Source organism: Brassica rapa, unplaced genomic scaffold, assembly GCF_000309985.2.
Source record: "Brassica rapa cultivar Chiifu-401-42 unplaced genomic scaffold, CAAS_Brap_v3.01 Scaffold0631, whole genome shotgun sequence".
NCBI classification, from domain to species: Eukaryota; Viridiplantae; Streptophyta; class Magnoliopsida; order Brassicales; family Brassicaceae; genus Brassica; species Brassica rapa.
In genome coordinates this window covers 102,222-126,170 of record NW_022610571.1, presented here as the reverse complement: position 1 = coordinate 126,170, position 23,949 = coordinate 102,222, and the positions used below count along the sequence as shown (strand labels likewise).

Sequence of the window (23,949 nt, the reverse complement as noted above, 5' to 3'; positions counted from 1 at the left end):
CTTCTCTCTAACTCCTTCAAAGCCCTCACCATGATTAGTCTAAGTCTTTCCTAGACTTATCTTCACAAGATAACTTCTTCAGAACACTTCTGAAGCTTGATTGAACTCTTCTAGACATCTTCTAGAGCTTGCCCTATCATTGTACAAGCTCCACCTTCTCTTCAGTTCAACAGAGAATCACCCGGAAGTTGAATAAATTTCATAGGAGTTGGCAAGAAGAAGTTATCCCACATTCAAATCAGGTGATTCCAGTTTCCCAGTTTGGGAATAGCACAACTTCATCGTCATTCCAATCAAACCAGGATGAATCACTTGTGAGAAGCTTGATTTGGATACATAAAGTGGGGGAGAATCACCAGGAAGTTGAATAAATCTCATAGGAGTTGGGATGAAGAAGTTATCCCACTTTCAAATCAGGTGATTCCAGTTTCCCAGTTTGGTATTAGCACAGCTTCATCGTCGTTCCAATCAAACCAGGATGAATCACTTTGTGAGAAGCTTGATTTGGATACATAAAGTGGTGGAGAATCACCAGGAAGTTGAATAAATCTCATAGGAGTTGGGATGAAGAAGTTATCCCACTTTCAAATCAGGTGATTCCAGTTTCCCAGTTTGGGAATAGCACAGCTTCATCGTCGTTCCAATCAAACCAGGATGAATCACTTTGTGAGAAGCTTGATTTGGATACATAAAGTGGTGGAGAATCACCAGGAAGTTGAATAAATCTCATAGGAGTTGGGATGAAGAAGTTATCCGACTTTCAAATCAGGTGATTCCAGTTTCCCAGTTTGGGAATAGCACAGCTTCTTCGTCGTTCCAATCAAACCAGGATGAATCACTTTTTGAGAAGCTTGATTTTGATACATGAAGTGGTGGAGAATCACCAGGAAGTTGAATAAATCTCATAGGAGTTGGGATGAAGAAGTTATCCCACTTTCAAATCAGGTGATTCCAGTTTCCCAGTTTGGGAATAGCACAGCTTCATCGTCGTTCCAATCAAACCAGGATGAATCACTTTGTGAGAAGCTTGATTTTGATACATGAAGTGGTGGAGAATCACCAGGAAGTTGAATAAATCTCATAGGAGTTGGGATGAAGAAGTTATCCCACTTTCAAATCAGGTGATTCCAGTTTCCCAGTTTGGGAATAGCACAGCTTCATCGTCGTTCCAATCAAACCAGGATGAATCACTTTGTGAGAAGCATTATTTGGATATATAAAGTGGTGGACAATCACCAGGAAGTTAAATAAATCTCATAGGAGTTGGGATGAAGAAGTTATCCCACTTTCAAATCAGGTGATTCCAGTTTCCCAGTTTGGGAATAGCACAGCTTCATCGTCGTTCCAATCAAACCAGGATGAATCACTTTGTGAGAAGCTTGATTTGGATACATAAAGTGGTGGAGAATCACCAGGAAGTTAAATAAATCTCATAGGAGTTGGGATGAAGAAGTTATCCCACTTTCAAATCAGGTGATTCCAGTTTCCCAGTTTGGGAATAGCACAGCTTCATCGTCGTTCCAATCAAACCAGGATGAATCACTTTGTGAGAAGCTTGATTTGGATACATAAAGTGGTGGAGAATCACCAGGAAGTTGAATAAATCTCATAGGAGTTGGGATGAAGAAGTTATCCCACTTTCAAATCAGGTGATTCCAGTTTCCCAGTTTGGGAATAACACAGCTTCATCGTCGTTCCAATCAAACCAGGATGAATCACTTTGTGAGAAGCTTGATTTGGATACATAAAGTGGTGGAGAATCACCCGGAAGTTGAATAAATTTCATAGGAGTTGGCAAGAAGAAGTTATCCCACATTCAAATCAGGTGATTCCAGTTTCCCAGTTTGGGAATAGCACAGCTTCATCGTCATTCCAATCAAACCAGGATGAATCACTTTGTGAGAAGCTTGATTTGGATACATAAAGTGGGGGAGAATCACCAGGAAGTTGAATAAATCTCATAGGAGTTGGGATGAAGAAGTTATCCCACTTTCAAATCAGGTGATTCCAGTTTCCCAGTTTGGGAATAGCACAGCTTCATCGTCGTTCCAATCAAACCAGGATGAATCACTTTGTGAGAAGCTTGATTTGGATACTGATATATGGTGTTTTATACATCTTGTATATATGCTTTTAAATTGGTTTTCAAGTCTTTATCGAGTCTTCCTATTCCTTTTGGAGTCATTACAGGTCTGGAGTTGCATTGGATGGGAGATGGACCAGCTGGAACAAAAGATGCAGAAAACAGTGCAATTTAGTGATTTTCACGCAGAACAGTCTTGATGACTGTTCCGAGTGAGTGTTCCAGCGGCAGAGATTTTTAAGGAAACTACAATCATTACGGGATTTGCCCTAATTATCCATATTTTCTCTCCCAGCCGCCTGTGGCTTTGATATATCATATTTTCTGTTTCTCTTTATCATTCTACGCTGTTTTGGAGACAAAGAACCAGACCTTAGAGTTGGAGACTTGAGATTCTGCTACTTTGTAAAGGGAGAAGGCCATCTCTCTCGATTTAGAGAAGAACCCCCTGAACCCTATTACTTTATTTCAGTCATATTTCATGTTGCTTTATATCTCTGTCTCTGTGTTTTCTTGCTCCATGGCTGAGTAGTCAGCTTGCTTAGTCTAGGGTGTTAGGGTGTTAGATCCGTGAGCTTGACATAAATAAGTTATAAATCGATTGTCTTCATTCATTGTTGTTCTTAAGGCTTGCATCAAGTTAACCACTTAGTGCCTGATTCTAGGTTTAATCTATTCATCAAAAGTGTTATAGGTTGCTAGACATAACTTGAATGAGCATTGCATCCCTAACCAGCGAAAGTAGATGTTAGGGTGTTTTGTGAACATATCGGACTTGACCTCTATTGCTTGTTGTCGCATCTTGATCCAAACGAGAGTTTAGGTATCAAGATCGATCAGCATAGGGAGCAGTACCACGACAGTGGGCTGTTCTACTTGAGTGATCCGAGTTCTAGACTTGCTCTTAATTAAACTTGAATAATTGTTTGGCTCACACTTGTTTAACACCCGATCAAACCACCCTAGGCTAGCATTTTTAATCATCTGAAAACTTTAATTCAATCTATTACTTGCTTGTTACGATTCCTCAACTTTAAAACCCCCATATTGTTTTAGCTTGATTTGATCCCATAAAGATAAAGTGTAAGATTTGGTCTCTGTGGATTCGATCCTAAAGTGCTACATCGACATACCATTCGATTGTGGTAGTGTGCACATTAGGTTATTTGGTGTGCGTATACACGTAATATCAAATTGGCGCCGTTGCCGGGGACCATTTTTTTACCTTTATTTTTCGGTTATTTATTTAGTCTAAGACCTCTAACTTGCCTTATCCTTTTTGTTGCAGCTAATGTTCCAGGTGCATGACCAGTAGACATACTCGGAGAAACGCACAAGGAGAGTTAGTTACATTTACCAACCAGGAGCTAGCAAGGTTAGAAAGAACAAATCGTCAACAGCCAAGGCAAACTGACACCACTATGGGTGATCACGCCAATCAGGATGATCTCGCTGCGGCTATGGCACTCATGCAGCAGCAGATGCAACAAATGCAGCAGACCATCCAAGCTCAGCAGGATGCTGCTGAACAGGCTGCTCTCGCGCAGCAGGAACAACAGGCGCAGACTGTTCCAATCGGGCAGAGAAACCTCCCCGTAACATCCCTACTACGCGCTCTGCCATTGTTCCTCCACTCTGCACCAGGCAGGACTTCGAGATCAAGCCTGCTTTGATCGGTCTTGTACAGAGAAAGGTGTTCTCTGGTCTCTCTACAGAAATTCCAATGGAGCATATTGAGAGCTTCGAAAAAGTCTGCAGTTTCACTCGCGTGAATGGTGTTCCACCAGACTACATCACGTGCATGTTATTCCCATTCTCTCTTGATGGAAAAGCTGCACGGTGGTTGAACTCTCTCCCTACCGGCTCTCTCACTTCATGGGAACAGGTCCGATCAGCGTTCCTCAGCCATTTCTACTCTAAGGCGAGAACAGCTGCATTGAGGAACAAGATCACCTCCTTCAGACAGCTCACTGATGAGCTTTTCTGCGACGCATGGGAGCGCTTCAATGACTATCGCAGAGAATGTCCTCACCATGGATTTGATGATGATTATATCCTGGACATTTTCTATGATGGAGTGGACTGGAAATACCAAGGTGCTCTAAACTCTGCGAGCAATGGAGACTTCATGACTCAAACCACTGCTGGAGCGTTTAAGCTGATTGAGAACATGGCTGCTAGCTCAGCTAATAAGAAAGAGGAGAGTGATTGCTCCAAGAAAGGAAACAGTTCTGACGCCCAGAAAATAGATGAGCTAGCTGCCAAGGTTGATCAGCTACTGAAAAACAACCAAGGACACGTCTTCAGCATGGAGCAACCTACAGCCGGGCATATTCAGAACCAGAACCAACGACAACCGCAGAGCAATCCGCATGTTGTTCCAGCTACCGAGAACAGTCAACCAGATGAGCTGAAGGGTCTGGGTATGATGATGCAACAACTGTTGCAGGGTCAGCAGGTTCAGGCCAAGGTGTTGAATCAGGTAACCACAGAAATTGACACCAGGATGGGCAACATGTTCACTGAGCTGAATAACAAGTATGACAATCTTGCGATCCATATGAGAAAGATCGATGTTCAGCTTGCTCAAACAGCTGAGAGTGTCAAGAGGCAACAAGAGACGCTCCCTGGAAGAACTGATAAAAATCCTAGGACTGAGCACTGTAATGCAATAGAGCAGCCGTTCGCTGAGACTGCTCCAGGCGCAGAAGAGAGAGCAGAGCAGTCTGCTAGCTCTGGAGTGACTGCTCCTAGCGAACCTGCTGAGACTCCACCATCTCGAGTCTATGTTCCCAAGGTTCCCTATCCAATTCCACCTAGACATCTGAAGGATCCCATTAGTGAAGAGCAGCTGATAGGTTTTAACAAGATGGTGAGAAGGCTTCCTAAAGAACTTGCATTCGAAGATGCTCTGCAGATTCGTCCATTGCTCCAGTTCTTTAAACACTGTAGAGAGACTCAAGAGGAGATCAAGGTCCTCTATACCAGAGCACTGAATACGCCAGCACTGAAGGTATTGCCTAAGGTTGATGATCCTGGAAAGTTTGTTTTCCCATGTTCCATCGCAGGAACAACCTTCAAAGACGCTCTTTGTGACTCTGGTTCTTGTGTGAATCTCATCTCAAAGGCTATTGTAGACGATTTGGGTATTGCTGATGTTGAGCGTTCTCAGTTGACCCTGACCTTTGCAAACTCTTCCAGAGCAGTCCCATATGGAACCATCCGCAGCCTTCATGTTCAAGTAGGGGAATGCATTGTTCCTGCTGAGTTTCAGGTTGTTGAGATGAACAAAGATCATGAGATGCCTTTGATATTTGGAAGGACATTCATGGCTACTGTTGGAGCAACCATCGATATGCCCAACAAGAGAGTCTGCTTCTCCAACATCAACAAGAAAGTTTTCTACAAGGCTGTACCCACCAGATCTTCCTCATCACACGCCTCTCGCATCTCAGTGTTTGATGTAGAAAAGCTGAAGGTTGTTCCAGAGAAGGAGCATGGTGATAAGGGTGAGAGCAGACTGTTCTTTGATGAAGATCCTAGCACTGATCCTACTAAATTCAGAGGGAACTCAAGGGTGAAACAGAAAGTCCAGAAGAAAAGGGTCAAAGGAGATCCTACAGTGACTTTGATACCTCTCAAGTGTGATGAGAACTCCATTGAGTATGAGGTAAAGTGCAAGGGTACCTCTAAACCGTTCTCTAAAGTCAGAGCTATTCTCACACATGAGCTGAAAGAGAAAGGGGAAGCTGCTGTGAAAGGGTTGTTGAGCAGGGTTTTGAAGCTGAACATGTCTGATTGTGGAGCTTGTTTTCGAACAGGCCCTCCTGCTCAACCCGACTGATCCCAGTCACCAAGTCAAGCTAGAGACTTAAACCAAGCGCTTGGTGGGAGGCAACCCACTGGTAAGTGTAAATATAACTTGGTGTTGTTTTTGTTTACTCATTTTTCGTTTTAGTTTATTGAGTTTCAGGTCAAAAAGCAAAAAAAAAAAAAAATTCGAGATACTTCAAAAATTCTGGGTTGCAGAAACGGAACAACCTACCCCCTGAAAAGAGCGGTTGTTCCAGGCGATCATCTGACGATAGAACACCCAGAATTTTCATGGAGCGCCTGCTCCACTCAGGTAAGTATCCCGACCCAAAAAAAAAAAAATATTTATTCTTGTTTTCTCCTTCTCTCTGATTTATTTTCACACCAGGGACGTTGTGAAGTAAGTCTGGGGGAGGGTTTTCGTCGTTTACTAACTCGTTTCTTTCTTTTGTTTTTCTTTTGGGTCAATTTGAGTCAGATTTTATTGAGTGAGTCAAAACTTTGTGGGAATTAGGACCTTATTCTGTGTTGATCACTGACCACATCGTGCTTTAGTTATCTTATTCAGTGACCTTAGCAGTTGCGAAAGACACACATGTGGACCTGGAACACCCTGACATATCTCACTTGATTCTCCAGAAGTTCTCAGCCGATCAGGTTACACTGGGTAGACTTAACTCCACCTTACTTGAACCTAATCTTGACTGAAATTCTTCTTGTTATGGGCATTAGATCAAGGAAACGAGAACACACTCAGGACTTCTTATCCTTTTTATCCATCTTGCTGATCCTGAGTGGCTAGCTCATCTTTAGCTAGTTCCCACCCTGCACCTTAGCCTTTATTCCACCTTCATGCATTTGTTTTTCAGTGTCATATGTGCAGATATGTGCAAAAAGGTCGGAGAGGAAAGGATCAACGCAGCCTCCTACTCGTTACTGCTGCAGAAATTATGTCAGAAAGGAGAACAAGCAGATTAAGGGAGCAACCGCTCCATAACCAATGAACTGCGCAAGAGCAGGGGTGGAGAACCAGAATGGTCGCGAAATCAGAACCACCAGTGGCACTCAGAACGATCATGTATTACCTCCTTCTTCGTCACATCACCATATCAATCATCAAAAAAAAAAAAAAAAAAAAAAAAAAAAAAAAAAAACGAGATTAATGTGATGGAGAAGGGGAAGAAAGAAAAGAAACATGGAGCCACTGGAAAGGTCGAGCAAGAAGTTGGTACCAAGTATTGAAGAGTGTGTAGAGGAAAGTGGAAAGCAGAACAATCAGTTGCCTGTTCCGTCATCAGAACAATCGCACCAGATAGAGCAAAAACGAGTAGAGGCTGTGGACATCAATGGATCTATCCTCTCTTGCCATTTTGTGTGATATCCTGCATCCTCTTCAATGAAATGGTAGCCCCTAAACACTCTTAACTCCACCATTAAATAGCCTGTTCCACACCTAGACCGTCTACCCTGAATGATGCCTGTGATGAGAAGCTCACGCTACTCTTAAATGAATGTAGGGAGTTCTGTCTCGATAGTGTTGCTTTTTCAGGTTTGAGATGAAGAGTATGGAGCCGATTTTTGAACAGCAGTCAGTGGGGTTCCAGTAAGGGTGTGTTGTCCTAGTTTTACTGCTTGTATGGTTCAGAGATTCGTGGTTAAAGTATGGTTGCTGAGAATAGGAGAGTTCCCACACTTTCAAACCTTTCTCCCTGTTCTTGATACTTGACATTGTTTGAGGACAAACAAGGATCTAAGTCTGGGGGAATTGATATATGGTGTTTTATACATCTTGTATATATGCTTTTAAATTGGTTTTCAAGTCTTTATCGAGTCTTCCTATTCCTTTTGGAGTCATTACAGGTCTGGAGTTGCATTGGATGGGAGATGGACCAGCTGGAACAAAAGATGCAGAAAACAGTGCAATTTAGTGATTTTCACGCAGAACAGTCTTGATGACTGTTCCGAGTGAGTGTTCCAGCGGCAGAGATTTTTAAGGAAACTACAATCATTACGGGATTTGCCCTAATTATCCATATTTTCTCTCCCAGCCGCCTGTGGCTTTGATATATCATATTTTCTGTTTCTCTTTATCATTCTACGCTGTTTTGGAGACAAAGAACCAGACCTTAGAGTTGGAGACTTGAGATTCTGCTACTTTGTAAAGGGAGAAGGCCATCTCTCTCGATTTAGAGAAGAACCCCCTGAACCCTATTACTTTATTTCAGTCATATTTCATGTTGCTTTATATCTCTGTCTCTGTGTTTTCTTGCTCCATGGCTGAGTAGTCAGCTTGCTTAGTCTAGGGTGTTAGGGTGTTAGATCCGTGAGCTTGACATAAATAAGTTATAAATCGATTGTCTTCATTCATTGTTGTTCTTAAGGCTTGCATCAAGTTAACCACTTAGTGCCTGATTCTAGGTTTAATCTATTCATCAAAAGTGTTATAGGTTGCTAGACATAACTTGAATGAGCATTGCATCCCTAACCAGCGAAAGTAGATGTTAGGGTGTTTTGTGAACATATCGGACTTGACCTCTATTGCTTGTTGTCGCATCTTGATCCAAACGAGAGTTTAGGTATCAAGATCGATCAGCATAGGGAGCAGTACCACGACAGTGGGCTGTTCTACTTGAGTGATCCGAGTTCTAGACTTGCTCTTAATTAAACTTGAATAATTGTTTGGCTCACACTTGTTTAACACCCGATCAAACCACCCTAGGCTAGCATTTTTAATCATCTGAAAACTTTAATTCAATCTATTACTTGCTTGTTACGATTCCTCAACTTTAAAACCCCCATATTGTTTTAGCTTGATTCTGATCCCATAAAGATAAAGTGTAAGATTTGGTCTCTGTGGATTCGATCCTAAAGTGCTACATCGACATACCATTCGATTGTGGTAGTGTGCACATTAGGTTATTTGGTGTGCGTATACACGTAATATCAAATTGGCGCCGTTGCCGGGAACCATTTTTTTACCTTTATTTTTCGGTTATTTATTTAGTCTAAGACCTCTAACTTGCCTTATCCTTTTTGTTGCAGCTAATGTTCCAGGTGCATGACCAGTAGACATACTCGGAGAAACGCACAAGGAGAGTTAGTTACATTTACCAACCAGGAGCTAGCAAGGTTAGAAAGAACAAATCGTCAACAGCCAAGGCAAACTGACACCACTATGGGTGATCACGCCAATCAGGATGATCTCGCTGCGGCTATGGCACTCATGCAGCAGCAGATGCAACAAATGCAGCAGACCATCCAAGCTCAGCAGGATGCTGCTGAACAGGCTGCTCTCGCGCAACAGGAACAACAGGCGCAGACTGTTCCAATCGGGCAGAGAAACCTCCCCCGTAACATCCCTACTACGCGCTCTGCCATTGTTCCTCCACTCTGCACCAGGCAGGACTTCGAGATCAAGCCTGCTTTGATCGGTCTTGTACAGAGAAAGGTGTTCTCTGGTCTCTCTACAGAAATTCCAATGGAGCATATTGAGAGCTTCGAAAATGTCTGCAGTTTCACTCGCGTGAATGGTGTTCCACCAGACTACATCACGTGCATGTTATTCCCATTCTCTCTTGATGGAAAAGCTGCACGGTGGTTGAACTCTCTCCCTACCGGCTCTCTCACTTCATGGGAACAGGTCCGATCAGCGTTCCTCAGCCATTTCTACTCTAAGGCGTGAACAGCTGCATTGAGGAACAAGATCACCTCCTTCAGACAGCTCACTGATGAGCTTTTCTGCGACGCATGGGAGCGCTTCAATGACTATCGCAGAGAATGTCCTCACCATGGGTTTGATGATGATTATATCCTGGACATTTTCTATGATGGAGTGGACTGGAAATACCAAGGTGCTCTAAACTCTGCGAGCAATGGAGACTTCATGACTCAAACCACTGCTGGAGCGTTTAAGCTGATTGAGAACATGGCTGCTAGCTCAGCTAATAAGAAAGAGGAGAGTGATTGCTCCAAGAAAGGAAACAGTTCTGACGCCCAGAAAATAGATGAGCTAGCTGCCAAGGTTGATCAGCTACTGAAAAACAACCAAGGACACGTCTTCAGCATGGAGCAACCTACAGCCGGGCATATTCAGAACCAGAACCAACGACAACCGCAGAGCAATCCGCATGTTGTTCCAGCTACCGAGAACAGTCAACCAGATGAGCTGAAGGGTCTGGGTATGATGATGCAACAACTGTTGCAGGGTCAGCAGGTTCAGGCCAAGGTGTTGAATCAGGTAACCACAGAAATTGACACCAGGATGGGCAACATGTTCACTGAGCTGAATAACAAGTATGACAATCTTGCGATCCATATGAGAAAGATCGATGTTCAGCTTGCTCAAACAGCTGAGAGTGTCAAGAGGCAACAAGAGACGCTCCCTGGAAGAACTGATAAAAATCCTAGGACTGAGCACTGTAATGCAATAGAGCAGCCGTTCGCTGAGACTGCTCCAGGCGCAGAAGAGAGAGCAGAGCAGTCTGCTAGCTCTGGAGTGACTGCTCCTAGCGAACCTGCTGAGACTCCACCATCTCGAGTCTATGTTCCCAAGGTTCCCTATCCAATTCCACCTAGACATCTGAAGGATCCCATTAGTGAAGAGCAGCTGATAGGTTTTAACAAGATGGTGAGAAGGCTTCCTAAAGAACTTGCATTCGAAGATGCTCTGCAGATTCGTCCATTGCTCCAGTTCTTTAAACACTGTAGAGAGACTCAAGAGGAGATCAAGGTCCTCTATACCAGAGCACTGAATACGCCAGCACTGAAGGTATTGCCTAAGGTTGATGATCCTGGAAAGTTTGTTTTCCCATGTTCCATCGCAGGAACAACCTTCAAAGACGCTCTTAGTGATATGATCATGGACCAGCTAGTTGATAAAGATGGAGAAGGAGAGACTGAAGATACACTAGCTGAAGAAGAAGATGTCCTAGCCATTCCCACAGGTCCCATAACTCGTGCAATGACAAGAAGACTCAAGGAAGCTGTTGGAAACATACTGAAGATCTCTAAGGAGCAAGAAGACTGTCTTGGTAGAAGCTTGAGCCACCAAGACACACTCATCACCATTCAGGTGATCTTATCATCAAGCTGATCATCATCTAGGCAAGTGGCTTGGTATACTCTTTTTCCCTTGATTAGTTTTGTCCCAATGGGTTTTCTAATCAAGGTTTTTAATGAGGTATCAAGTTCACTTACACATTCCTAGTTGATGTATCTTGGATGCAACTCGGCCTAAGGCACCTTGGACCGACTTCATCAACTATCTTATATTATGTTTTACTCTAAGTGTTATGTTATTACTTTGAAACCGTGTGGAGCCTTCTCCTTTATGTTTTCTTATGTTTTCGAGACCTTGTGCATGTACAAGGATCTCTCTATTTAAGTGTATCACAAATCCTCATTCTAATCTAAGTTATCTTTTGTTTAAAACCTTTTTGGTGTCTTCTCTCTTGCTTTGCGAGTTGTTGAAGTGTCTGGTGTGTAATATCCAGTCTACTGGTGTGTAATATCCAGTGTTAAGGGCCTTAGTTTGGTGTGTCATATCCGATCTATAGCCTAGGAGTATCAAGGAGCCTTTCCGCAGCCTCTTGTGTCACCAATCAATCCACAAACCTTGATAAACTTGAGTCCTTGACTCGTTTATGCAAGGATCTATCCCGATCCATCCAGAGACGCATCCTAGGAGTTCATCAAGTGGTATCAGAGCACTCTGGAAGGGGAGTTTCGATTTCTCTTTTGTTTGTTCATAAGATCTACTCTTTATCGTTTTATATCTTTGATCATTTGGGATTTGCGTGTTGTTTCTCACTCGATCTGATTAGTATCATTGATAGGATTGATAGATCTATTGTTTCATGGTTCAATATTGATAGATCTGAGGATTCTGATCAAGTTTTGAATAAAACTTTTCACATTCTTGTCGATTACGTTACTAGGTTGCTTGATCCGAAAGTTCCTTGTGTTCGTGTGATTCGATCTGTTACTAGAACCGTAGATCAAGTTTTGTTTAATCTCAAATCATCACCTGTTGAATCTCGAATCCTTTTCTGATAAATCTGAGTTGATTGTGTCAATAAAATCGATTTGAATTCCTTACTTGTTGATCACGGTATTGATTTGCCGCGTCGCTTGAGATTTGTTTGATTGTTTCCGATTGTTTCTTTCATTGAATCTCGAATCATAAATCAAATTGCCCGTGGAACTACTTACTTGTTTCAGTCTTTTGTGTGTAACAGAAAACAATGGGAACTGAAGAAGATGATGCAACGTATATGAGAAGAAACAAACTCCTACAAGAAGCTATCACCAAACAAGTAATGGAAGACTTGGTAAAGTTGCTGGATGAGAGATACGATCAGAGAGCCCCTGGTAGACAAGACCAAACGACTGATCATCAGCAAGCACCTAGGAGGAATGGACGTGAACGACAAGAGCATGCTGGTTCACAAGAAACTGATAACTTTTATGAAAGAGATAGGGCACGGCACAGCTCGGCTTCTAGACATAGCTCTTCCTCTAGACACAGCAGTAGAAGATCTAGACGTGACCATGAAGGGCGTAGGTATCAAAGAGATGAGCTTGCTGGAGTTAAGATCAAGATACCTCCTTTCCATGGCAAAGCCGATCCTGATGCTTATCTAGAATGGGAGAAGAAGATTGATCTAGTCTTCAATTGTCGGCGTTATTCAGAAGCTAAGAAGATTCAAATTGCTGTTACTGAGTTCTATGATTATGCTTTGAGTTGGTGGGATCAACTAGTCACCAATAGAAGGCGCAATGGGGAATTTCCTGTTGAGACTTGGGCAGAAATGAAGGCTCTCATGCGCAAGAGATTTGTGCCTAGCCATTACCACCGGGATCTCCATCAGAAGCTAAGAAAACTCACGCAAGGCTCACGGACAGTCGAAGAATACTATCAGGAGATGGAGTTGTTGATGTTAAGAGCTTGCATATCTGAGGATAGAGAAGCTACTATGGCACGGTTTCTTGGAGGACTCAACCGTGAGATACAAGACAGTGTGGAGATGCAACACTACTTGGAGATGGAGGAGATGCTACACAAAGCCATTCTAGTGGAACAACAAGTAAAGAGAAAAGGTCACTCCCGAGGCAACTATGGAACTAGATATCAAGGTGCTAAAGAAGATAAGCCAAGTCACCAGAAAGAGAGCAAGTCATATCAAAAGGATGAGGAAAAACCTACTAGTTCCCTCAGCAAGGATAAAGGGAAAGCTGAAGCCTCTACTACAAGATCAAGAGATGTTAAGTGTTTTAAGTGCCAAGGAAGAGGACACTACGCTAATGAATGCACCAACAAACGTGTGATGATCCTTCATGACAATGGAGAATATGAATCTACTGATGAGGAGACAGAGGCCGAAGAAGATCACAGTTCAGAAGAGGAGTATGTTGCCAACCCGGTCGCTGGAAGGTTGCTAGTTGCTAGAAGAACCTTGAGTCTTCAAAGCAAGACCGAAGAGATGGAGCAAAGAGAGAATCTCTTCTATACTAGATGTCTAGTACAAGGAAAGGTCTGTAGTCTTATTGTGGATGGAGGCAGTTGTGTCAACGTTGCGAGTGAGACTATGGTTAAAAAGTTGGGTTTGAGGGTCCAGAAGCATCCTAAACCATATAGGCTCCAATGGCTCAATGAAGAGGGCGAGATGAGAGTCTCTACTCAGGTTGTGGTTCCCTTATCCATTGGTAAATATGAAGATGAGATTCTTTGTGATGTACTGCCTATGGAAGCTGGACACATTCTCCTTGGAAGGCCGTGGCAATCAGATAGACGTGTGATACATGATGGGTATGCCAACAAGCACACCTTTGAGTTTAAAGGGAGAAAGACAGTTCTTGTGCCTATGACTCCTAAGGAAGTTCAGGTTGATCAGCTCCAACTACAAAAGAAGAAAGAGATTGATCTACCCGCTGAATCAACAAAGCAACTAAACTTCTATGCCAAGTCTGGTGATGTTAAAAGATCTCTCTGCTCTAACCTTCCTATTCTTTTGTTTATCTATAAGGAATCACTCTTGACTACTACTGATATTGCACCGGAGTATCCGAGTGAACTTGTGTCTCTTTTGCAGGAATATCAAGATGTTTTTCCAGAAGATAGTCCCAAAGGACTACCACCAGTGCGAGGGATTGAACACCAAATTGACTTTGTGCCTGGTTCTACACTTCCCAACAGGCCAGCATACAGAACCAATCCGGTTGAGACCAAAGAACTACAAAGACAAGTAGAGGAACTGATGGAGAAAGGGCATATCCGAGAGAGCATGAGCCCTTGTGCTGTTCCAGTACTGCTTGTGCCCAAGAAAGATGGAAGCTGGCGCATGTGTGTTGATTGTAGAGCAATCAACAATATAACAGTGAAGTATCGCCATCCTATTCCTAGATTAGATGATATGCTTGATGAATTACATGGTTCATGCATCTTTTCTAAGATAGATCTAAAGAGTGGATATCATCAGATTAGGATGAAAGAAGGAGATGAGTGGAAAACTGCCTTTAAGACTAAGCATGGGTTATATGAGTGGTTAGTTATGCCCTTTGGATTGACTAATGCACCTAGTACTTTCATGAGATTGATGAACCATGTGCTTAGGTCCTTTATAGGTTTGTTTGTGGTAGTTTACTTTGATGATATCCTAATCTACAGTCAGAGTCTAGAAGAGCATATAGACCATCTTAAGACTGTTCTTGATGTGTTGAGGAAAGAAAAACTTTATGCTAATCTTAAGAAATGTACATTCTGCACAGATAACTTGGTCTTTTTAGGTTTTATTGTGGGTGCAGATGGGGTTAAAGTTGATCCGGAGAAAGTAAGGGCTATACAAGAATGGCCAATTCCTAAAACCGTGAGTGAAGTAAGAAGCTTCCATGGACTTGCTGGCTTCTATAGGCGCTTTGTGAAAGACTTCAGCACCATTGCATCTCCCTTGACCGAAGTAATCAAGAAAGAAGTGGATTCAAGTGGGGAGAAGCACAAGAACTTGCTTTCCAATGCCTTAAAGAGAAGCTTACTCATGCCCCTCTTCTTATACTTCCTGACTTTCATAAAACTTTTGAAATAGAATGTGATGCCTCAGGAATTGGTATTGGTGCTGTATTGATGCAGGAGAAGAGACCCATTGCATACTTCAGTGAGAAGCTTGGAGGAGCTACCCTCAACTATGCAACTTATGATAAAGAGCTGTATGCCTTGGTGAGAGCCTTGCAGACTTGGCAGCACTATCTCTGGCCTAAAGAATTCGTCATACACACAGATCATGAGTCTCTCAAATACCTCAAAGGACAGAACAAGCTCAGCAAGAGACACGCAAGGTGGGTTGAGTTCATTGAGACATTTCCTTATGTCATCAAGTATAAACAAGGTAAGGAAAACATAGTTGCTGATGCACTATCCAGAAGGTATGTTCTCTTGAACACTCTTGATGCTAAGCTATTAGGATTTGAGCAGATTAAAGGAATGTATGAGAATGATCCTGATTTTAGAGAGGCTTACAACTCTTGTGAGAAATTGGCTGTAGGACACTACTTTAGACATGATGGTTTTCTTTTCTATGATAATCGATTGTGTGTGCCTAACTGTTCTTTGAGAGACTTGTTTGTTAGGGAATCTCATGGAGGAAGTCTCATGGGTCACTTTGGTGTTGCAAAGACTCTTAAAACTTTGCAGGATCACTTCTTTTGGCCTCGGATGAAAAGAGATGTGGAGAAACTATGTGAGAGATGTGCAACTTGCAAGCAAGCTAAATCTAAGGTTCAGTCTCACGGTTTGTATACTCCTCTCCCTATACCTTATCATCCTTGGAATGACATATCTATGGATTTCATTGTTGGATTGCCTAGAACTAGGACTGGAAAGGATTCTATCTTTGTAGTTGTGGATAGGTTCACAAAGATGGCACATTTCATAGCTTGTCACAAAACTGATGATGCATTGCATATTGCTAACTTGTTCTTTAAAGAGATTGTGCGTATACATGGCATGCCTAAGACTATTGTTTCTGATAGAGATACTAAGTTTCTTAGTTATTTTTGGAAGACTCTTTGGTCTAAACTAGGTACTAAACTCTTGTTTTCTACTACTTGTCATCCACAAACTGATGGACAAACTGAAGTAGTTAATAGGACTCTTGGAACACTCTTGCGTACATTCATAAAGAAAAACTTGAAATCATGGGAAGACTATTTGCCTCATTGTGAATTTGCATACAATCATGCTGTGCATTCTACTTCTAAGTTTTCTCCTTTTGAAATTGTTTATGGGTTCAATCCCAACTCTCCTTTGGATTTAATCCCTTTACCTGAGTGTGAAAGGGTCAGCTTTGATGGCAAAAAGAAGGCAGAGATGGTGAAGCAACTCCACGAGCAGGCTAGGCTCAACATTGAGGCGAAAACCAAACAGTATGTTAAGCATGCCAACAAAGGAAGGCGTGAGATGGTCTTTGAAGTGGGTGATCAGGTCTGGATTCACCTAAGGAAAGAGAGGTTTCCAAATGAAAGGAAGTCCAAGCTAATGCCGCGGATTGATGGACCTTTTGAGGTCATAAGGAAGATCAGCGACAATGCCTACAAGCTGGATTTGCGAGGTAAGTATGATGTGAGTAATAGCTTCAATGTTACTGACTTGATTCCTTTTATTGCAGATGAGCCAGATTTGAGGACAAATCCTTTTCAAGTGGGAGGGGATGATATGATCATGGACCAGCTAGTTGATAAAGATGGAGAAGGAGAGACTGAAGATACACTAGCTGAAGAAGAAGATGTCCTAGCCATTCCCACAGGTCCCATAACTCGTGCAATGACAAGAAGACTCAAGGAAGCTGTTGGAAACATACTGAAGATCTCTAAGGAGCAAGAAGACTGTCTTGGTAGAAGCTTGAGCCACCAAGACACACTCATCACCATTCAGGTGATCTTATCATCAAGCTGATCATCATCTAGGCAAGTGGCTTGGTATACTCTTTTTCCCTTGATTAGTTTTGTCCCAATGGATTTTCTAATCAAGGTTTTTAATGAGGTATCAAGTTCACTTACACATTCCTAGTTGATGTATCTTGGATGCAACTCGGCCTAAGGCACCTTGGACCGACTTCATCAACTATCTTATATTATGTTTTACTCTAAGTGTTATGTTATTACTTTGAAACCGTGTGGAGCCTTCTCCTTTATGTTTTCTTATGTTTTCGAGACCTTGTGCATGTACAAGGATCTCTCTATTTAAGTGTATCACAAACCCTCATTCTAATCTAAGTTATCTTTTGTTTAAAACCTTTTTGGTGTCTTCTCTCTTGCTTTGCGAGTTGTTGAAGTGTCTGGTGTGTAATATCCAGTCTACTGGTGTGTAATATCCAGTGTTAAGGGCCTTAGTTTGGTGTGTCATATCCGATCTATAGCCTAGGAGTATCAAGGAGCCTTTCCGCAGCCTCTTGTGTCACCAATCAATCCACAAACCTTGATAAACTTGAGTCCTTGACTCGTTTATGCAAGGATCTATCCCGATCCATCCAGAGACGCATCCTAGGAGTTCATCACTTTGTGACTCTGGTTCTTGTGTGAATCTCATCTCAAAGGCTATTGTAGACGATTTGGGTATTGCTGATGTTGAGCGTTCTCAGTTGACCCTGACTTTTGCAAACTCTTCCAGAGCAGTCCCATATGGAACCATCCGCAGCCTTCATGTTCAAGTAGGGGAATGCATTGTTCCTGCTGAGTTTCAGGTTGTTGAGATGAACAAAGATCATGAGATGCCTTTGATATTTGGAAGGACATTCATGGCTACTGTTGGAGCAACCATCGATATGCCCAACAAGAGAGTCTGCTTCTCCAACATCAACAAGAAAGTTTTCTACAAGGCTGTACCCACCAGATCTTCCTCATCACACGCCTCTCGCATCTCAGTGTTTGATGTAGAAAAGTTGAAGCTTGTTCCAGAGAAGGAGCATGGTGATAAGGGTGAGAGCAGACTGTTCTTTGATGAAGATCCTAGCACTGATCCTACTAAATTCAGAGGGAACTCAAGGGTGAAACAGAAAGTCCAGAAGAAAAGGGTCAAAGGAGATCCTACAGTGACTTTGATACCTCTCAAGTGTGATGAGAACTCCATTGAGTATGAGGTAAAGTGCAAGGGTACCTCTAAACCGTTCTCTAAAGTCAGAGCTATTCTCACACATGAGCTGAAAGAGAAAGGGGAAGCTGCTGTGAAAGGGTTGTTGAGCAGGGTTTTGAAGCTGAACATGTCTGATTGTGGAGCTTGTTTTCGAACAGGCCCTCCTGCTCAACCCGACTGATCCCAGTCACCAAGTCAAGCTAGAGACTTAAACCAAGCGCTTGGTGGGAGGCAACCACTGGTAAGTGTAAATATAACTTGGTGTTGTTTTTGTTTACTCATTTTTCGTTTTAGTTTATTGAGTTTCAGGTCAAAAAGCAAAAAAAAAAAAAAAAAATTCGAGATACTTCAAAAATTCTGGGTTGCAGAAACGGAACAACCTACCCCCTGAAAAGAGCGGTTGTTCCAGGCGATCATCTGACGATAGAACACCCAGAATTTTCATGGAGCGCCTGCTCCACTCAGGTAAGTATCTCGACCCAAAAAAAAACAAAAAAAATATTTATTCTTGTTTTCTCCTTCTCTCTGATTTATTTTCACACCAGGGACGTTGTGAAGTAAGTCTGGGGGAGGGTTTTCGTCGTTTACTAACTCGTTTCTTTCTTTTGTTTTTCTTTTGGGTCAATTTGAGTCAGATTTTATTGAGTCAGTCAAAACTTTGTGGGAATTAGGACCTTATTCTGTGTTGATCACTGACCACCTCGTGCTTTAGTTATCTTATTCAGTGACCTTAGCAGTGGCGAAAGACACACATGTGGACCTGGAACACCCTGACATATCTCACTTGATTCTCCAGAAGTTCTCAGCCGATCAGGTTACACTGGGTAGACTTAACTCCACCTTACTTGAACCTAATCTTGACTGAAATTCTTCTTGTTATGGGCATTAGATCAGGGAAACGAGAACACACTCAGGACTTCTTATCCTTTTTATCCATCTTGCTGATCCTGAGTGGCTAGCTCATCTTTAGCTAGTTCCCACCCTGCACCTTAGCCTTTATTCCACCTTCATGCATTTGTTTTTCAGTGTCATATGTGCAGATATGTGCAAAAAGGTCGGAGAGGAAAGGATCAACGCAGCCTCCTACTCGTTACTGCTGCAGAAATTATGTCAGAAAGGAGAACAAGCAGATTAAGGGAGCAACCGCTCCATAACCAATGAACTGCGCAAGAGCAGGGGTGGAGAACCAGAATGGTCGCGAAATCAGAACCACCAGTGGCACTCATAACGATCATGTATTACCTCCTTCTTCGTCACATCACCATATCAATCATCAAAAAAAAAAAAAAAAAAAAAAAAAAAAAAAAAAAAAAACGAGATTAATGTGATGGAGAAGGGGAAGAAAGAAAAGAAACATGGAGCCACTGGAAAGGTCGAGCAAGAAGTTGGTACCAAGTATTGAAGAGTGTGTAGAGGAAAGTGGAAAGCAGAACAATCAGTTGCCTGTTCCGTCATCAGAACAATCGCACCAGATAGAGCAAAAACGAGTAGAGGCTGTGGACATCAATGGATCTATCCTCTCTTGCCATTTTGTGTGATATCCTGCATCCTCTTCAATGAAATGGTAGCCCCTAAACACTCTTAACTCCACCATTAAATAGCCTGTTCTACACCTAGACCGTCTACCCTGAATGATGCCTGTGATGAGAAGCTCACGCTACTCTTAAATGAATGTAGGGAGTTCTGTCTCGATAGTGTTGCTTTTTCAGGTTTGAGATGAAGAGTATGGAGCCGATTTTTGAACAGCAGTCAGTGGGGTTCCAGTAAGGGTGTGTTGTCCTAGTTTTACTGCTTGTATGGTTCAGAGATTCGTGGTTAAAGTATGGTTGCTGAGAATAGGAGAGTTCCCACACTTTCAAACCTTTCTCCATGTTCTTGATACTTGACATTGTTTGAGGACAAACAAGGATCTAAGTCTGGGGGAATTGATATATGGTGTTTTATACATCTTGTATATATGCTTTTAAATTGGTTTTCAAGTCTTTATCGAGTCTTCCTATTCCTTTTGGAGTCATTACAGGTCTGGAGTTGCATTGGATGGGAGATGGACCAGCTGGAACAAAAGATGCAGAAAACAGTGCAATTTAGTGATTTTCACGCAGAACAGTCTTGATGACTGTTCCGAGTGAGTGTTCCAGCGGCAGAGATTTTTAAGGAAACTACAATCATTACGGGATTTGCCCTAATTATCCATATTTTCTCTCCCAGCCGCCTGTGGCTTTGATATATCATATTTTCTGTTTCTCTTTATCATTCTACGCTGTTTTGGAGACAAAGAACCAGACCTTAGAGTTGGAGACTTGAGATTCTGCTACTTTGTAAAGGGAGAAGGCCATCTCTCTCGATTTAGAGAAGAACCCCCTGAACCCTATTACTTTATTTCAGTCATATTTCATGTTGCTTTATATCTCTGTCTCTGTGTTTTCTTGCTCCATGGCTGAGTAGTCAGCTTGCTTAGTCTAGGGTGTTAGGGTGTTAGATCCGTGAGCTTGACATAAATAAGTTATAAATCGATTGTCTTCATTCATTGTTGTTCTTAAGGCTTGCATCAAGTTAACCACTTAGTGCCTGATTCTAGGTTTAATCTATTCATCAAAAGTGTTATAGGTTGCTAGACATAACTTGAATGAGCATTGCATCCCTAACCAGCGAAAGTAGATGTTAGGGTGTTTTGTGAACATATCGGACTTGACCTCTATTGCTTGTTGTCGCATCTTGATCCAAACGAGAGTTTAGGTATCAAGATCGATCAGCATAGGGAGCAGTACCACGACAGTGGGCTGTTCTACTTGAGTGATCCGAGTTCTAGACTTGCTCTTAATTAAACTTGAATAATTGTTTGGCTCACACTTGTTTAACACCCGATCAAACCACCCTAGGCTAGCATTTTTAATCATCTGAAAACTTTAATTCAATCTATTACTTGCTTGTTACGATTCCTCAACTTTAAAACCCCCATATTGTTTTAGCTTGATTCTGATCCCATAAAGAAAAAGTGTAAGATTTGGTCTCTGTGAGAATAAGAAAAAGTTGATCCTCAACTTTAAGATGTTTTAGCTAGGGAATAGGACAGCTTCTTCGTCGTTCCAATCAAACCAGGATGAATCACTTTGTGAGAAGCTTGATTTTGATACATAAAATGGTGGAGAATAACCAGGAAGTTGAATAAATCTCATAGGAGTTGGGATGAAGAAGTTATTCCCCTTTCAAATCAGGTGATTCCAGTTTCCCAGTTTGGGAATAGCACAGCTTCATCGTCGTTCCAATCAAACCAGGATGAATCACTTTGTGAGAAGCTTGATTTGGATACATAAAGTGGTGGAGAATCACCAGGAAGTTGAATAAATCTCATAGGAGTTGGCAAGAAGAAGTTATCCCACATTCAAATCAGGTGATTCCAGTTTCCCAGTTTGGGAATAGCACAGCTTCATCGTCGTTCCAATCAAACCAGGATGAATCACTTTGTGAGAAGCTTAATTTGGATACATAAAGTGGTGGAGAATCACCAGGAAGTTGAATAAATCTCATAGGAGTTGGGATGAAGAAGTTATCTCACTTTCAAATCAGGTGATTCCAGTTTCCCAGTTTGGGAATAGGACAGCTTCTTCGTCGTTCCAATCAAACCAGGATGAATCACTTTGTGAGAAGCTTGATTTGGATACATAAAGTGGTGGAGAATCACCAGGAAGTTGAATAAATCTCATAGGAGTTGTAATAGCTTCCTGGTCAAGGAAGAACCCTAGGATGCTCTTGAGGGTCGATCTGGTATTGATTTGGTGGTGATGGATCAGGTTACTAACACTGATGGAAAGATGATCGATTGATGAGTTGATAGAAAGGGGATTGGTGATCGATGGTAGAGATGGTTTCAGTGATGATCTGCGGAATGATCAGGCACTGATTGGGATGATCTTAGTCCGTGAGAGGCAGCCCCACTAGTGAACAAGATCAAGGCTTAAGGAAGATCACTCTTCTAGCCAAATTCGATGTCCAAAAACTGAACAAAGGAATCACAAGTTTAGAGAGAATTTTGATAACAAAAGTGATTCGTTTTATTCAGATCTTGCAGAGAGTTTAAGTAGAAAGAAAGGAATGCAAAGAGTCACCAAGGACTTGTAGTTTTCGAAAGTAAAACTAGGTAGTGTTGAAGATTGAACAATTGAATATCTTCAAGGCTTCTTTGACTTGGTTTTCTTCAGATGTCGAGATTGGTTTAGTGTAAACCAATCCGAGAATTGCCTCCTTCAATTGTCTTGTCTTTGATCTGGTTATTGGCCCATTGGAGAAAGAGAATGGGTCTCGTGCTGAGTTAAATCCAATTGAACTCCCATCCAGCTCCTTGTATCCAATTGTAGTGTTCGTCTCATCCAGCTCCTCTTCACTGTCACTCTCTTCCAGCTCTTCATGCGCAAGATCAGCTACTGGTTCAGTCAAGCTCACATCATCCCCTCCTCCTTTAAAAGGATTTGTCCTCAAATCCAAATCATCTGCACGAAAAGGGATCAAGTCAGCAACATTGAAAGTAGAACTTATAGAATACTTACCTTGAAGATCAATCTTGTAAGCATTGTTGTTGATCTGTTCAAGCACAGTGAAAGGTCCATCTGTCCTTGGCATCAGTTTAGACTTTCTTTCTTCAGGAAACCTCTCCTTTCTCAAGTGAATCCATACAAGATCTCCTGGTTCCAGCAACAGCTCATGTCTCTTCTTGTTTGCTTGCTTTTCATACTCCTTGGTCCTCTTCTCAATGTTCTTCTTTACCTGTTCATGCAATGAAACAACAAACTCGGCTTTTGCCTTGCCATCAAGATTAGTTTGCTCATTGTATGGTAAAGGCATGAGATCCAAAGGAGTCAAAGGATTGAATCCATAAACAATCTGAAAAGGTGAGAACTTTGTAGCACTATGCACAGAATGGTTATAAGCAAACTCCACATGAGGAATACAATCTTCCCAAGTTTTGATGTTCTTTTTAATCACAGCACGCAAGAGAGCAGACAAAGATCTGTTAACTACTTCAGTTTGTCCATCAGTTTGAGGATGACAAGTAGTAGAGAATTTCAACTTTGTTCCAAGTTTAGACCACAATGTTCTCCAGAAATGACTAAGAAATTTAGTATCCCTATCAGACACTATTGATCTAGGCATGCCATGCAAACGAACAACCTCTCTAAAGAAAAGTTCAGCAACCATTAAGGCATCATCAGTTTTGTGACATGGAATGAAATGTGCCATTTTTGAGAACCTATCAACAACTACAAAGATTGAATCTCTGCCCTTTCTAGTCCTAGGCAAACCAAGCACAAAATCCATTGATATATCAATCCATGGAGCATCAGGAATGGGAAGAGGAGTATACAAACCTTGAGGTCGGGCCTTGGTATGAACTTTAGAGAATCTGAGTTTGATATAAGAAAAGAAAGGGATTAGAGAAGTTTAGAGGTGATTTAGAACGAGTTTAGCTAAGAGTTTAGTGTAGAATCATGATTGAGAGTCTTTGAGTCTAAGAGAGTGTTTTTGTGTCAAGAACTGTCTAATCTTTTATTAATGAGAGAGGTTACATTATATAGTCTTAAGATCCTAGGGTTACATGAGACTAAAGTGAGTAAAGCATGTGTAGTCAAGGAGAAGAGGAGCGCCTAATTCAAATTGATCCAATCAGGTGCTTCACATGTGTGACCGGGGAGGATAAGGTTGCTTTCACTTTACAGCTCTCATCCAGCCTGTCAAGCCGCGTCCCTTATCCTTTCTCCAACGTCCGGATCAGTAACTCCCAAGTTAACTCCTCCCAAGTTTACCATTTCACTCCCGCAAAGGTAACTTGCCTATACATGAGCTTTGGTTGATCCATACTCGTACGGATGGTACGGCCATTGTACGGCCAGTACGGTATTGTCTCAACCTAAGCTTTCCCAAACTCTACACACAGCTT

The 23,949-nt window shown here is 42.0% G+C and overlaps 1 protein-coding gene and 2 non-coding genes across 3 annotated transcripts; 1 reads left to right on the top strand and 2 right to left on the bottom strand.

The window, feature by feature from the left end:
• Positions 1–4,016: 4,016 nt before the first annotated feature.
• On the bottom strand, positions 4,017–4,123 carry LOC117130669. The gene has a single exon (XR_004453978.1). It is a non-coding gene; the product is annotated as a small nucleolar RNA R71 (small nucleolar RNA).
• A 43-nt stretch (positions 4,124–4,166) lies between these two features.
• LOC117130668 lies at positions 4,167–18,710 on the top strand. Its single transcript, XM_033283394.1, has 2 exons — positions 4,167–5,184; positions 17,456–18,710. Exons 1-2 carry the CDS (start codon positions 4,212–4,214, stop codon positions 18,196–18,198), a joined length of 1,716 nt encoding a protein of 571 aa, XP_033139285.1. The 5' UTR covers positions 4,167–4,211; the 3' UTR covers positions 18,199–18,710.
• LOC117130670 lies at positions 9,585–9,691 on the bottom strand. The gene has a single exon (XR_004453979.1). It is a non-coding gene; the product is annotated as a small nucleolar RNA R71 (small nucleolar RNA).
• Positions 18,711–23,949: the final 5,239 nt, after the last annotated feature.